At 37.2% G+C, this 17,419-nt stretch overlaps 1 protein-coding gene across 2 annotated transcripts in view; it reads right to left on the bottom strand.

The window, feature by feature from the left end:
* Positions 1 to 17,419, bottom strand: part of CCSER1 (coiled-coil serine rich protein 1) — a 1,046,074-nt gene that overhangs the window by 477,197 nt on the left and 551,458 nt on the right. For both annotated transcript variants that reach the window (XM_040967487.1, XM_040967488.1), the window contains exon 9: positions 12,731 to 12,808. In XM_040967487.1, the coding sequence (XP_040823421.1) occupies positions 12,731 to 12,808 (78 nt within the window). The remainder of the gene's footprint in view (positions 1 to 12,730; positions 12,809 to 17,419) is intronic.

Here is a 17,419-nt window from a genome sequence, read left to right as displayed (position 1 = left end):
ACTACCTAACCTGATGACACAAGGAACAACAGTTTAGATGGGATAAAAAGTCTTACTGGCAATCAGCAGGAGTTACAACTGAAAACATAGGGAAGGATACAATTATTACTGGCCATGCACACTGGTTTGAAGAATGAGGATTTTACTCAATCTGCTTTAGTGAGCCACTCAATGGTGTGTGAACCACTTAATTGTGTGTGCTAGCTATTGTGTATGTGTGGTGTGTACATGTTGTGTATCAACAAAGACGTGCAATAATGGAAGCTGTATGCCTATGTTTTGTTCTGGTAGAGTCATCAGATGGTGCACTCAGAGCCTTTTGGTGGGAAGACAACATTAACATCCGCATGAGGAAGTGCTAAAGCACCAAGCAAGACTGGAATATGACTGCCTAAGCTAACATCACTTTGCTCATCCAGATACTTATTCTGGTTCTGTGAACATCCTGGATAAGGAGTTCCCTGATAATTATTACACATGCAACATCAGCCCTTCCTCTGGTTTCTCCTAAACTCATCTTGCTACTAACTTTCCTCATGGTCCATATTGCTGTGTGAAATTCTGTTCTTCTTTCTAATGCTGATTAACTATCTTTCATCCTCTAGAATGTAAAGTTTATGAGACAGGAGATTTGTATGTTTGTTTTTCATTGGTGAAATGCTGATGTCTAGAATACTTTCTGATTTTTAGGGGACAGTATAAACACCTTGTAATGAAAGTCATGTCAGGATTATAACCGTGTTAAACACGGATGCACATGCACAGAGAATAACCAAACATGTGTATTTGTTGAAAAAAAGGTCTACAAAGTCATTAAGGCTGGCACTATTAACAAGATGCCTGAAGATGCTGTTAGATGAATGTGGAAAGACAAAGAATATATTAAAATATTTTATATACTTCTCTGAAATTTGACACTATATTTTTCCTATATTTCAAGGATACTAAGATTTATTATTTTTAAAGTTCTAAATCAGATCCACATTTTAATTTTAAAATGTTGCTAAAATGATGGGAAATATCCTAACTGAATCTGGCAGTGAAATACAAGTGATTGATATTTGATATAAGTCACTGTGTGTGCTGCTATTTCTCCTTCTGGAAATGATTTCTGATAGTCCTGTTTTGAAACCTTGTCCTCTTATATGTCACTTTTAGTTTGCAGAACATAGGGAAGTCTGCAAAAAAAAAAAAACCAAAAAAACAAAAAACTAAACTAAAACCCAATGAGGATTAATGACTCACTGTGACTACTCTGCCCAGACAACACTAACTGGAGATAGGATTCTTTTATGATTAATCACTGTGGAATATTAAAGGTTAGGAAAATCAGTTACACAGTAATTTTCTTGGTTTTTACACTGAGATGTTTCCTTTCTGCTGTTTCTCAATATATTTTTATGTTTTTTAATTTTATCAATCCTTAATTAAAATCCTTAAAACTCTCTTAAATATATATTACTGCTAGATGACTCAATCCCTGACTTAACTCTGGGATATATATTACATATGTATGTAATATTATTGAAATGCTTTGGTGGATTTTGTTGTTGTTGCTGCAAATGGGGAAGTAATTCCTTTAATAGAAACATTTTTAAGCATATGGGAAAATAGCACATAGTCCTTAGTGAAATTCATTTACTAGGTGTTGCTATTCCTGTTTTTTTTCATCTCTCTTTCCTGTGTACTATATATATATTACATCATATACATATATGTGTATACATGTATTATATACACATACATATAATCACTATATTTTTTCAGTTTCTTCAAGCAGAGCTCACCCAATTTTATTAACATTATTGTTTATTAAGGATACCATCTCAGTTACACTGCATGGTTTTAATTTGTCTGGTTCATGACATTACTGTACTTATGCATCCACCTCCTCTTACAGAACCACTGAAAATTATATCTTTGAGCTTGAAAGGTTTTGCTCACTAGTGGGAACTGCAGCCAAGCAGGGGTGTCCTTTTAGCTACCCAATCAAGCTCTTACCCAGCCACAGATCTTGTGTATGCCAGTGGTTGCTCAGACTCAGCCAGGCATAACCCATTACTCAGCTTGGCTTTTGCCGCCAGATGCTGTAACTTGGTCTGGCTGCGTCAGACCCCATACAAAACTCTCACTGGTGGGTGCTGCAGTCTATCCCTGCCCAGCCTGCCTCCACCCTGGGCTTTCCATGCAGACTGGTAGGTGTGATAGCCTAGGCTAGCTTGGTATGTCCTGCACCCCATCCTGGCTCCCGCACATACCAGTGTGCTGTGGTTTGGTCCAGCCCTTCCTGGTTCACCTCCTACAGAGCCAACTCACATACCTGCTGACAAGTGAAGCAGCCCTGTCTCGCCTGACTAACACACGGCCCTACTCATGCACTCACTAGCGGCAGCTATGGCCCATCAGGGGAGTTCCACAAGGTCCCCCACCAGGCCCACTCTCAGACCCAGATCTCATGTGTGCTAGCAGGTGCTAGGCCCTTACTTGACAGTCTGCCACCCTAGTCTCTGACTTTGTGTGTGTTGATGGATGTTGTGCCCAGCCTGCCCCATACCCAATCTTTGGGTGTGCCTGTGGGTGCTATAGCCTAGACCAGACTGGCCTGTTCCCAACACCAGTATGCATGAGTGCTGGTGAGTTCCATGGTCATGCCTAGCTCAGCCCATCACCACCCCAGATCTTGAGCAAACTAGTTAGTATAGCAGTTCCACAGGGGTAAGCCCATGATCCCTCACAGGATCTGCTCCCAAACCCATGTTTTCTCATGAGCTTGCTACTGTCATGGCCTGCCTAACATGGCCCACCCCTGACCTAACACTCACTGGCGGGTATTTTAGTCAAGCCCTGCCAGGCAGGCACCCCAGGCATGGCTTTTGTGGGTGATGGTAGGTGGTGGTTGATACCAACAATTCCAGCTCATGTGTCCCATATGGACAGGTATACTGGTTTGGCCCTGAAAGGTCCTCTCGTTTCCTTCCTCTAAACCATCCAGTCTCAGCCCCCTCATTTACCTGTAAATGCAATAGCCATGTTGATGGGAGTTCACAGAAGTCACTCTTCCCCTGCCACATTCTAACCCAGCAATTCCCCCTTCCACACATCTCCCGACCTGCTTCCTTGAGCAATCCACAGCACTCCGATTCCAATCCTCTGGTGGTATGCCATGCCAGTTTGGAGTCCTGCTTACTTGCTCAGGATCCATGCACACTTGCGCTATGAGTGCAACAGCTGGAATGGGTGTGATGAACTGGGTTAGACATGGCTGCAGTTTCATTTGTCATGGGTGTGGACTGGGTCTAGGGTGTGCTAGACTTGGCCAGGCTCTGGCACTTGCTAGTGCTCACAAAAGCCAGGGCAGGCATAGGACAGGCTGGGCTAAATTTATACCCACTGAACTACATTAGGGTATGGACTAAGATAGCTGCTCTCTAGCACCCAATAGTAAGAGTAAGAATGAGTGTGGCCAGGAGGGCAAGGCTGCGGTTCCTTCCAGGACAGGGGGTTGGCTCTCCGGCTGAGCCAAGGACTCACTAGTGTACACAGGATCTGCACAGGGAATTTATCTGATAGAGGAGCTTGGGGAAATCTTCTATCAGGACTCAGTCCCTAAGAATGAGCACAAGAATCAACGCTGGGAGCAGCCCAGACCAGGTCAGATAACAATACTACCTGGCATACATACAGGTCAAGTGTGGGCCAAGCCAGGTTGGGCAAGTTCAGCGCATCCACTGGCAGATGTACAAACCAGGACAGAGTGCAAGACAGGCCAGGCTGGGCCACTGCACCAGCCAGTTCACATTAGGGTTTGGACGGGGGGCTGTTTGGGTTAGATTATCCTGCAGCACCTACCTGCATGAGCTGGAACTGGGAACAGACCGGCTGCACCAGGCTGCAGAACCTGCTGGGTGATGCCAAGGTGAGGTGAGCCATGCCAGTGTGTGCCACAGTTTCCACCAGCATACATGAGACCCTAAACAGGGCTGAAGGGGCAGCCTTTCTGGGCCACTGCTCCTGCTGATAAGCCTGAGAGCTGAAACTGGGGATAGACCAGGCTGGGCAGGACTACAACTCCGTTAGCCTGCATTGAGCTTGGTTATGGAGACAGCCAGGCTGGGACAACCAATCATAACCACTGGTGCATGCATAAGCCAGAGTAAGTATATGCTGGTTGGGCTTTGCCACAGTAAAACAGCAGGTGCTGTTACTTGGAGGCAAGTTCTGTCAGACAAGACTGTAGAGCTACTTAGAAAGTGCAAGATCCGGGGCTGGGAGCATACCCAGTAGGGAAACTGTGGGCAGTTCTCTGATGGGCTGCAGCTCCCACTGTATCATTTTATGAACATTAAATACACTTTGTAATCCAAAATTAGAAAAAGCTATTTCTATCTGTACATTGGTTCTTTCTTGAGGGCTTAGAAAATTAACAGTTTATCATGTTTGAGTTCCATGTTCCCAGTTCAGGAAAATGCTAAACACATTGGGAATATTTTTAGAACTACATCTTAAATGAACTATTTTCTAATTTGGTAGATTTAACTAAAATAAATTTAGAAATTGATTTTATGCACAAAAATAATGATGAAATCTATAGTAATTTTGATGTACACAGAACCTGGACTCTTCAAGACTCTGAATTGCAAATTTTCCTTTTTTGGTATAAATTTGCTTTATAGTTATTCTACATTATAAATTTAAAATTTGAATTATCATCTTAATACTATGATATCACAAAAGAGTGTAATTTCCTGGGATTCTCACTTTCCAAAGAGTGAAGTTAATGAGGCAAAGAGCTCATTTTTAAGAAATGAGCTTATACTATTACACTATTATTCTATTACACTATTCTGAAAATTTCTTTTCTATTGCTGGCTTGGTATAAAACCAAGCATTCATGGAATCTTTTTGTTCCTAGATATCTGATTTTAAACATTATAAAATTAGTTTGCATCTTTATTTTAAAATGACACTAATTTAAGCACTTTAAAACCTTTTTTTCCCGCTAAATCAATATTAGTTCTTTTACTAGCAAAAGGCACAATCTAGATAGTATTAAGATTGATAATATGAATCAAGTGCTTGAAAAACATTTTGACAAAGAGAACTCTGAGGGCTAATCGTCTTGATGAAATTAGCCCCTTTTGTGCTTTGAAATTACACATAAGTAGAGCTATTGAAGAGAATAGCAAACTTTATCAGAAAACTGAAGGGAACAATTAAATAATTTAATTAATGAAATTTGATGGCCAAGTGAAAGAAAGGATCTGATCAGGATATAATAAAAAAGCTGTCAGCTCATGTAGAGTGAAAAAGAAATTTTCATATTTATGCTATGGCAAAATCATCATTATTGTTTCACTATATGCACTTTTGTAATTTCTACCTATGAAAAAGTCAGTGTTTCTAGAACTTACATTTTAAAGAAACCATTCATATGAAGAATTATAAAGACAGGACACAAATCAGCTACTAGTTATATAATTTTGGGCGAGCTACATTAAAATTCAAACAACCACTTTATATATTGTACTAATATTTTATTTGATTACATTACATTAAAACTTTATAATTTCACTACTATACTAGAGGTAGAATTACATTGATATGAATATGATTTCCATTTTTATGTATATTAAAATTTATAGATTCAAATCTAGTCCTAGAACCCATAAGAAAAAGAAAAATATGTCAAAAATGTTTTGCACCCACATCACACAAGATATTCCCAGACTGTGCACACATACATATATATACACACACACGTGTATACACATATATATATATGTAGCTATAAATAAATGTTTCAAGAACTTACATGCTAATATTTTTCAAATATATATCAGTGACCCAATTATAAATACCATTTCTTACTGACTGAGGAGTCTTGAAGGGATTTTCAAAGAGTACGTTGCAGATTTGCACAGTTTTCATTTCTTTTTGTGTGTTTTCTCCTTCCTCCCTTCCTCCCTCCGTCCTTTTCTTCCTTCCTTCCATCCTTCCTTCTTTCCTTCCCTCTCTCTCTCCCTCCCTTCCTCCCTCCCTCTGTCCCTCAATTTCTTTCTCCTCTCTCTTTCTTTCCCAGAACACTCCACACAGTCTAGTTTTACATTAAACATTTTTCACTGCACCTATTATATGACTCACTTCTTTTCACTCAACATCAAAACTACCATTATTATCCTGATTAAAATTTCGAATAATAATCTGGATTCCCATTGCATACACTCACAATCATGGTTTCCCTATGCTTTTCTTTTCTTGCGTCACACTTAGCACTTTCAATACATTATGTAAATTGCTTACTTTTTATGCACATAGTTTTGTTTTCGCTGGTTTAAAAATATGCATTAATTGATTTGGAAGGCCGGGTTATACAGAAGGCAGTAGTGAGAGCAAGAGATAAATGTCCTCTCTGCTGATTCACTTTCCAAATGGCTGCAAGGCTCAGACTGTGACAACCTGAAGCTGAGAGTCTGGAACTAACTTGATCTAAGCTTTACAGGTGGGTGGCAGGGCCCCCAAAACGTGAGCGATCTCCTACTTTCTGAGGCCAATAGCAGGGAGCTAGATTGGAACAGGAGCAGCACAAACACAAATGGCACCAATACGGAATGCTGTTGTCACAGGAAGAGGCCTTTAGCACTTGTACTACAACACTAGCCCCACTGCTTATTTTCAGCATGTTCTTTTTATAAAATTTTATTTCTTTATTATTATTGTTATCATTTTATGATACAGTTCCATAGGCCCTAGTATTTCCCTTACTTCCTCCCAATACCCTCCCCCACCTTGTTGAGTTCCCCTATAGTATTACTATAGTATAGTTCTTCATAAACAGTCATATGTCTGTCATTGTGGGCATGGACAATGGCAGAGGGCATTTTCAGTATGTTCTTACCAACTGCAAGAACCTTGGCAAAATATCTGTTGTTTACTCAAACGCTGAAACCCAAGTACCTAATAATGGCTGAATCCCAAGTACCTATTAATGAACTTGGTTCTTACGGGAAACACAGTAAAATCTGTTAAAGAAAACAGGGATGGATGTTCCAAAAGTGATGCTTTTAGAACACCAAAACTGGATAACTGGAGTGCTAATGAGCATCTGTGGGAGGAGACGATTATCTTCCTACTTTTAGTCTTATTAAAACTAAGAGTTAAATACATGTTAGTCAAAAGAAGGACTGTTTTTATTTTAAACCAGTTCATCTGCCACTGGAACAAATTTTGAGAACTACTAGCTTCATCAGATCTAGAGTCAGGTCAATCAAAAGAAAATTTTATTTTTGAGTGAAATGTCTTCTGTTTTACAGAGAGAACTAGGAAATCCTTAGGATCTTTTAAGAGTAGGAATAAAAGTATTGCATAAAGTCATAATATTGATTTATTGCACACTTCTCCCTTGAAGTGCTAGAAGGTATGATTTTTGGAAGTTTTCCTTATAAATAAATGTTGTATGCGTAAAAGAACAAATATAATTGCCTTCATTGGATATTACACAAAGTATACATTTAAGGAAGAATTGCATAATACCCCACAAACAGGTATGATTTCATATGACAAATGCTTTTAAATAGAAGTTGTAAGAAAAAACACAAAACAAAGTATTATTAAAAAGTCTATTGATAGAAGTTATATAGCAAGCAGAGACAAAATGTGGTGGATGTACTACTGGATTTATGAGGAATTAGAGAGAGGTTCATATACAAAAGAGAAGAAATACTTAAAAAGTTCGAGAACTTATATGATAGTTTTGTTTAATGTATATAAAATGCAATCATTATAAATTCAAATAATAGAAATTACTATTTTAATTTGGTAAAAAGTCATTTAGCAACATTTTAAAATGATTTATATTGTATAAAAACTTAAAAAGTAATGAAAAACATTCCCATTTAAGATATCAGATTCGGGAAAGTACCCAAATTTTCTCACTTTTGGAATTCAAGAACTGCACCACAAATATTTTGGCTATTCAGTCTCAAATATTTTCATCAAAATATCATTTGCAATGTTTCAATGTCTTAGGTACAGCATATTTGCTACACTAAATATCCAGGTATATAGTTGATATGATCAGAACATCTTCCCTGGCTCTTAATGTAATCCTGTACTGTGGAACACTGGTCCTTGATTACATCTATTCATCTTCTACCGTGTTTTAATAACACAAGTGACACCTAAGAAATTTTTCCTCGATATTTTAATAAACTAAGCCTGGACAGACAGTGGAAGGTGAAAATAGGTTAAATTGGCATTGATTATTTAACATACATTCATCATTTAACAGTCTCCGTCATCATAAGAACTACTGTGTTTGCACTGCACACTGAAATGCTCCAAATTGACTTTCGTAGAATTCTTGCCATGTGCACCAGCACTCAGAGCACACTGTGTACTAACATTAGTTTCAAATCCCCTGACAAATCAGTGGCAAGCTGGCAGTTTATATCACAAACTTCTAAACTTATGCACTGTGGTGGATCTTTTTAATAGATTTCACTATAATTAATGTTTTCGTGGGATTCCATTTCTTATCTGAAATGAAATGTGTAGCATCAGTTTTCTTTTAAAACAAATTTTATTAATGGTTACTTCTAGTTTCATATATTCTGATATTCATATCACTGAAACACAATCCATAATGATTGGTAAAGAACAATTTATGTTTATTATTGATAGCTTGAGGAAGAAGGCAGGAGAGTATAAGAATCATCCACAATGTGCAAGATTTCTACAGCATTTCTCCTTCCTCTTCTCTAGTAAATGCTATATTGAAAGTACAATTTGGTATTCTACATATGTGAAAATTGAAATCAGACTATCTTTTCTGAGAAAAGTGTTATTAAGAATAAATAACTTAGGGCCCAGCGCGGTGGCGCAAGTAGTTTAGGTCCTCGCCTTGCACGCCCGGGATCCCATATGGGCGCCGGTTCTATCCCAGCAGCCCCGCTTCCCTTCCAGCTCCCTGCCTGTGGCCCGGGAAAGCAGTCGAGGACGGCCCAAAGCTTTGGGACCCTGCACCCGTGTGGGAGACCAGGAAGAGGCTCCTGGCTTTGGATTGGCATAGTTTCGGCCCTTTACGCTCACTTGGGGAGTGAGTCATGAGACGGAAGATCTTCCTCTCTGTCTCTCCTCTCTGTATATCTGCCTTTCCAATAAAAAATAATAAAAATAAATCTTTAAAAAAAAAGAATAAATAACTTATTGCACATGACAATAAAAGATTACAGATATGGAAAGGTATCGAAAATATACTTGTTGTTCATGGGAAAACTTAAGTTACTACAGAATTACATATATTCTATAGTCACCCAGCTCATCATATTTAAGCACCTTATTTATTTCTGAATTGTTTATTTAAAACAACTGCTTCCCTAGATTCCTGCACCACTATCTAAAAAAAGTCAAAGTCTACTACTACAGTGAATGCTAATTATGTTCATCAGTATTTTCAGGGCCTAATTTGCCAATTCCATGTCCTATAATACATTGTGGAAGAGTATCCCACTGTAAATTTACTCCCTGAAATATTTTGAATTGGTTAGCCCTAGATACTGCAGACCCAAAAAATAATTCTGAAAAGTCCTTTTCTGAGGAAGTGCGCATCTACCAGACTTGGAAAGTGACAGTGATGCACAGGCATAGGCTGTCCTAGCTGCCCTCCCAGTCTCCCAACACACCCCAAACAGGATCCTCTCCTTTCACAGAGACCTGATAGTACTGGAGGACCTCATTTTTATAACATGCTAACCCTTGCATGCCGTGTATCTCCTCCTCCACCCTTTCACAGTTTGTGCCACCTTCCTTTCCCCTAGAAAACCAAGCTTTTACCAGTCTAAGCTTCACAAAAGGTTCAGACTCTGTGCTTCTCTTTGAGTCTCACACTCTTTGACTCTCACACTTCTGAGATCTGAACAAGTAATAAAATGTGTGTGTTGTTCTATTATGTTTCTGTTGTTAGCCTATTCCATAAACTTATATTACCAAAATGTGAAGAACAAGAGTAAACTCAGACCTTACCTTCAATAGGGAAATGTGAAATATGGAATTATAGAAGAGATGATTATTCTGTAACAACTACCCAAATACCATCTATTCTCTCTGATATAAGACAACCTTCATGCAAAATGCAAAACAAATATATAGGTAAACCAGTAAATACATATATTCTCTCTGATAAACTGTGCATTGTAGACTAGCATACTGGGAACTGAAGACATGCTGCAGTATGCATCTTTACTCTCAAATAAAAGGAGGAGTCCTAATGAAACCGCTAAACATACCTTGACAACTGGTTTCTAGATCTTTTAACATCGCTTAAAACTACAATGCCATGGTACACTTAAATTGCAGTTACTCAATAACTGTTACTAAAGGACTATATTTCTGTAATAATATGGGGGAAATGGTGGGGGGGGAGATAGGGAGGCAGAAAGGGGAGGGAAGGGAAAAACCCCTATACCTACAAAATTTTACCATAAAAATAATAATATCAATAAAAATATTAACATAAAAAAGAACCTTGGAAATCCTAACAATTTTGCAAGGGAATTCTTTGTGGACTCACTGCTAAAAAAAATAATTATCATGTAACCCTTTTTTAAAACCAGGAAAATACAGTTAGCTTTCATGGTTACAGATAAAAGCAATAAACAATGAAGACTACATGAGAAATAACTAAGTTAATGGTGTTGTTTTAAAGTTATTATTTACATGTTTAGAGAATTAAATAGCTGGATGTAAGTTTTTTGTTTTGTTTTGTTTTGTTTTTTATTTTTAGAAAATAAGGAAGTTATGTATACATAGGAAACTCCTAAAGGGCTTCTAGGAGTCGTGGTGGTAGGGTAACTGTCCATAGGTGAATTTTCACAGGCTTCACTTTCAATCCCCAGTAATCAAGGTTGACAACAAATGGTACTACTGATAAAGCTAATAGAGTTACACAGAAGTTTTACATTTTATATGAATGCTCAGATGTTAAGAATGCTTTAATTTGAACAAGACTGAGTAAATGATTCCAAAAGGCTAAGGATTTCAAATTTTCCCTGTTTTAACAATTCAGTACTTTCAATAAAAGTCTGGATTCCCATGAAGATCGTGGAGTAGTGAAAAAGCATTTTCACTTTCTACAAGTTCAACTAATCTAGCTGAAAGACGATGACTTTGAAGTAGGTAGATTCTAAATTGACTTATACCTGTGTTGCATCATGCAGTTACATTGAAATGAGTTTCAAGGGAAGTAAAGCTATACTATCCCTACTGAATATTTCTCTAATTTACAGCTTTATAAATACGTAGGTTATCATTCATAAAATTCACAATGGTTCACACCGCAGGATTGATGCAAATATCACTTCCGGAAAAATTTTATACAAGCAAATAAATCCTCAAATGCAATCATCAATAGTGAACCACAAAATGTTTTCTTTAAACATTAATATCAACTGAACTTAATGAAACATAACACTGGCATTCATCAAGTATTGCAATAACAAGGTTATATATAACATGGAAAATATCTAGATTTCTAGAGCAAACATTTTAAATTGAAAGTGATATAAGAGGTCAAAAGAAAAGTTTAAAGCAAGGGTAAGAATGAGTGAGGGAGAGGGGTGCCATTTTTGTGATTCGCTCCCCAGATGACCACAGCAGTCAGGAGTGGGTCAGGCCAAAGCCAAGAGCCAAGAATTCCACTGAGGTCTAACAACAGCGACAGAACTCAACTGCTCTTACCATCATTTGCTGTCTTTCCAGGCATATTAGCAGGAAGTTGGATGGGAAGGCAGAGGCAGGCCTCAATCCCAGGCACACCAGAGTGGAGTATGAGCGTCCCAAGCTTCTCCACAATGCTTGCTGTTTATTTTGCTAACTATAATGAAGATTTGCTTATAAAACTATCTTATCATTATGGTATTCATCTTAACGAATCTTAAAATCATTGCACTTCTGTTCTCAACAAAGCACTAAAAATTATAATAAATGCCTTTAAACAGAAGACTGACATTTTTGCAAATGTTAGCCGATGATGAAGATGATAATTCTTTTATGTTTGCATCAAAGGGAAGTTTAAAATCACAAACTTAGGAAAAATGAAGAGTTCATACTCAAGTTTAAGAAAAGACATATTTATATAGAACTTTTCAAGATCATCCGGTGTTACTAGAAACAATACTGTATGAAAATACGCTTTACAAACCTTCTGACAGTTTCACAAGCACTTCACACTCAGGGAAAAAAATATTGATATTCAATTAAATTCTGCTGCCTGCACTGAAGTCCAAGTGGTAAAATGCTATTATAAATTTCTCTGCACAGTTGAGTTTTCTTTCTTATATCTGCATGTAAAAATGATGAGTTTGGCCTCTGGTGACTGCAAACATAGTAACTTTATTAATCTGTTAATAGATAAATTACTACTTTAAAAAACTAAATTGTCTTATTGGTCTAATATGTACCTTTCACATGTCTGCAAATTCACTACACAAGAGACAATTTTAGACATGTTGGTTTAAAAAAAAAAAGTAATAAGGAATTGGTATGCTAGTTGGTGCCTGTAATTATCTTTTTCAGTTCCACGAGGTATTTGGGAATTGTTTAAGAGCAAAAGATGAATGTTGCAGTCCTAAGTCCCATTAAATCAAGGCATGGACACAGCAGCAGCCACGGTAAATAAGCTGTGGAAGCTGAATACCAATAAAGAAGATAAAAATGGTTTTACACAACTACTTACATCACAGCCTAGAAGTTCAGTCTGTGTGGATTTATCTACTCTTGAAGCAAAAGCCTTCTGTAAATGTTGGACTTTTTCCTATAAATGAAAAAGAAATACATATATTTTTGCATTGGTTAGTCAAGTGCATCTACACCATATTTTCCCAATTATTAAAATTTCGAGTGTAATTCATGATCTTCTCTGCATGTGCACCTTGCTTATTCAGTGTTTTTCACTGTTTTGTCAAGTCACCCCATCCCACATGAAAGCATTTTTCTCCTAGTACAAAAGCCACTGAGTCAGAATCACAGTTAAACATGAGACATGATACGCTTCATCTGAGAGTAAATGCTTATTTTGTATTTCTGATAGTGTATTCTGATATACTGATTATATTCTTCTTATTTGATGCACAGAATTTCTATTTAAAATGTAAAACATTTTCAATCAGTGATACTACTGACGAAGCCTGATAACAAATCCCCTTCTCCTCTTCCCTCTGCCCCTCCCACAATCCCTTAATTTTTTTTCTCCAGTTCCACTGATATTTGCCAGAGATCTTAATAATGTATTCATGATTGATAAAAATATAATTTACTTCAATTCACTGAAAAACAGAAAGGAAACACTTCTTAGACTATTAATGTCTTATACTCTTATACTCTCTAATCAGAAAATTCCCAATGCCACTCTTCAGACAAAAAAAGAAACACAGATGAGTTAACTCACAGAGCTGCAATATGGGGGACCTTCTTTGTGAAACAACAGGTTAAGTCACCATCAACAAAGTGTGGGTCAAATCCCTGCTGCCTTACTTCTAAACCAGCTCCCTGCTAATGTGTCTGAAAAAGCAGCAGAAGATGACCTAAAATGTGGGCCACTGCACCCACATGGGAGCTCCAGGTGGAGTTTCATGCTCCTGGCTTCCGTCTGGTCAGCCCCAGCCGTTGTGGCCATTTGGGGAGTTAGTCAGTATATGAAAAATGTCTCTTGTTTCTGTCACTTGCTGTTTCTCCCTTTAAATTTTCCTTTCAAATAATACAAATTTTAAATCACCTATGATGTTAAAGCTTAATTGACAAAAAATGTAAGTGAAAATGTGGCTGTTCTTTTCAAACTTAATTGTGTATATTTACTTGAAAGACAAAGTGACAGAAGTGCAGAGAATAAGAGATATCTTCCATTCAGCGCATCCTCCTATTTGCCTCCAAGAGCCAGGGTTGGGGCGGGGAAAAGCCAGGAGCCAGGAAGAGATTCTCGATCTGCACGTTAGCAGGAATCTGGATCAGAAATATGGAATAGCTGGGACTGCGACCAACGCACTGAAATGGGATAAAGATGGTCCCAAGCAGCCCCCTGTTCAACACCTGTCCCCCAGGCTAAGCTTTAAATAAGCAGCAATTTTGACTCACATTGAGTTGGTAAAGTAATTAATAAAATTTAGTATCATTGAAACACCATTTAGAAAGTTTTTTTTCTACTTTTAGTAGAGACTGGAAGTGCAGATATTTGAAAAGTAAATTTATTCCAACTATGTAGGCAGGCCAACTTTTGTGTTATTAGAGACTGCCACTAATGTATAAGGCAAGGAATGTTTAAGGCAGGAAACAGATGGCAATGCTTGCCTTACGCTTCAGCTCCCATTTCTATTTTCAAAAGCTTCCATGGCTCATTGGTCCCAGTTATAAGACTAAGGAATTTCAGATAAAGTAAAATGAAAAATGTAAACAGCTTCATTAACCAATAACCTAATCAAATTAAAACAAATAAACAACTACAAAAATTTAATTCTCCTAAATAAACTCATTTCTGGTAGAAAAAAAAACATGTTTCTGACGAATTTTATTTTCGCTCCTTCTTACAGGCGGTGGTCATACAGGTATGAGCTTTGAATTTTGTGTCCTATTCAAATATGGAAGGAAATTACAAGTTTCCCATAGACTTAGGACAAAATAATTAAGAAAGCTTTAGTGTGTAACAGAAGGCAATTAATGTATAAACTTTTTTTATTATCTTCCTATAATAAAAAAAATAGAAGATTAAGTAAATATTGAAGACTATGTAGTTCCTGTAAGACAATCCTCCCTGCGTCCTTAAATTATCCTAAGATTGATAGTGATTTTCAGATTGGGCAATTTAATAAATAATAAACAGGGTGTTAGAGATCAACAAGGAAAAAAACTACCAGCCAAAAAAAAAAAAAGAAAGAAAGAAACTATGAATGAGTGATAGGATTGTTGAGTAGGCATGACAAAGACATGCATTAACAGTACCAGCTCCAAATTGCCTAAGCAGAATTGGTGAAAGTGACAGGAGCCAATCAAGTCTACACCAGAAACCACAGAATGCTATGTCTCTTAAAATATTATTTAACAATTACAGGTCAGAAAATATGTTACCTAAAGCACAGCAGAATTTACTTAAACAAGTCCTCTGGGTTCAGTATCACAGTCTATGTAGTTAAGCCACCATTTCCCACCCTGTCATCCCAGTGGCTGTTTCTGACCTATCTCCCTGTTAACACATCTGGGAAAACAGAAGGTGGACTAAGTGCTCCTGCCTCTGTTACCCATTTGGGACACCTGGGTAAATTCCTTAATTACAGGAATCTGCATATAGATAGATAGATATGCAGATGAACCATCTCTACACACACCCCAAAGGCCCTAACTCTGCCTTTCACCTTATACAATACGCAAGGAAGGGAGTTAGAAAGAGGCCACAAGGAGAATAAATATTGAACATTACTTACCCTGACCACCAATTAATTTGTCTTATGTAATGTAATGTGGCTCTGCTACAGTATTCTCCAGTGTAAGGGCATATTGTAATTTGTCTTATGTACTCTCAGAGGGAGAGTAGAGAATTAAAACAACTCAACCTCTGGTAGATAAATGATATAAATATAGCTATATTCCAGGCAAATTATCTAATTATCTTTAAGACCTCCTGATCGAGCAATGAGAATATTAATACTTAAGAAAACACTTTCTTGGTCCTTTATCATTTACAATTAGTGTTTGTGTGCTTAAAGCAAACAAGATTTGCACAGTCAGCTGAAAAACATAAAAAAATATAATGAACAAGAAATACCATGATTTTCATTTGTTGTTACTTGTTGCTTCTTTTGAGTCCTTGAAAATATGGAGGTCTAAAAATGTTACATTCTAGTACACTATGAACAAACTTATAATTGATTTTCTCTCAAAATTTCCAAGTTGCTTCATCTGCAACAAAGTAATATAACATCTGTCCAATCAATTATAAAGATTAAAAGCATGTAAACAAAGTAGATAGGTCATTCATAAGTTTACTAATACTTGGCTATATTTACATTCTCTTTCCTTCCTAATTTTTACTATCATAAATGTTGTACACAATTAAAAAATGTCAATAGACTATAGGTTATATGCCAGGCACTACATCATGAGAGAGAGAGAGAGAGATGTGAGTTAGAAAGAAAAGGGATAGAGAGAAGTATGACATGTGAAAACACAGAAAGATATGTCTTTATTGTTTAATTTAAAAAAGCATGCTTAGGTTTTTCCTATTATGTATTTCCATGAATTTTTGAACCCCCCCCAACATGTACATATGTTAGTCTGTAACTTCTCAATAACATATGATATCTTTGTCATTGTCTCTTGATTAAAAAATAGAAGACTTGGGCCCAGCGGCGTGGTCCAGTGGTTAAGGTCCTCGCCTTGAACGCTCCGGGATCCCATATGGGTGCCGGTTCTAATCCCAGCAGCTCCACTTCCCATCCAGCTCCCTGCTTGTGGCCTGGGAAAGCAGTCGAGGACAGCCCAAAGCTTTGGGACCCTGCACCCACATGGGAGACCAGGAAAGAAGTTCCTGGCTCTTGGCTTCAGATCGGTGCAGCACCAGCTGTTGCAGTCATTTGGGGAGTGAATCATCGGACGGAAGATCTTCCTCTCTGTCTCTCCTCCTCTCTGTATATCTGACTTTGTAATAAAGATAAATAAATTAAAAAAAAATAGAAGACTTAACACCTAACAATTTGAAATCAGTCACTAAAGATCAAAGAAGACAGTGGAACATCCAATATGAAAATCTATAACTGTCTCCAAGTCTGGATGGCCTTTTGATAAAGCCACTGGACTCTGTAAAAGCTTCAAATTAGTGTTAATGGCTTCACCTATTATATGCAAGAAAAACATCCAGTATGTACTTTATATCTGCTATACAGCTAATAATTGCAGGTAGCAGTAAAACTATTTCCATGTTCTATCTGCCTTTGTTATTTTGCTGTACTCTAGAAATTATTTAAGATTCTTTACAGTCTACTAATGCATTTCAATTAATAGCTATTCTTCTAAAGAATATCCGTTACTATAAATATAACAAGCAGTACATTTTGAAGCAAGAGTTAGGAATAAAGTAACAAAAATTAATCAAGTTATGTAAAACAAAAACAAGACACAAATGTTGAAAAGGTACAATGTCATTTGGATGGCAATGATATTATGTGCTTAAACAGAGTAATAAAAACACTCTTTTAAGCTCTTACAATAATTTTAGAGTAAATAAGTACATGAATGTGTGTATATATAATAGATTTTCATAAGATCTTTCTCTATGACATATGCTCACAATTTTATAATTTATATTTCATCAATCAAAAATGTGTCTAGGGACCCTCATGGTGGCTCAACAGGGCTATCTTCTGCCTGTTGCACCAGTATC

The sequence above is a fragment of the Ochotona curzoniae genome, unplaced genomic scaffold (assembly GCF_017591425.1).
Source record: "Ochotona curzoniae isolate NIBS_2020 unplaced genomic scaffold, NIBS_Ocur_1.0 scaffold_4506, whole genome shotgun sequence".
NCBI classification, from domain to species: domain Eukaryota; kingdom Metazoa; phylum Chordata; class Mammalia; order Lagomorpha; family Ochotonidae; genus Ochotona; species Ochotona curzoniae.
This window is presented reverse-complemented; position numbering and strand designations above follow the sequence as displayed.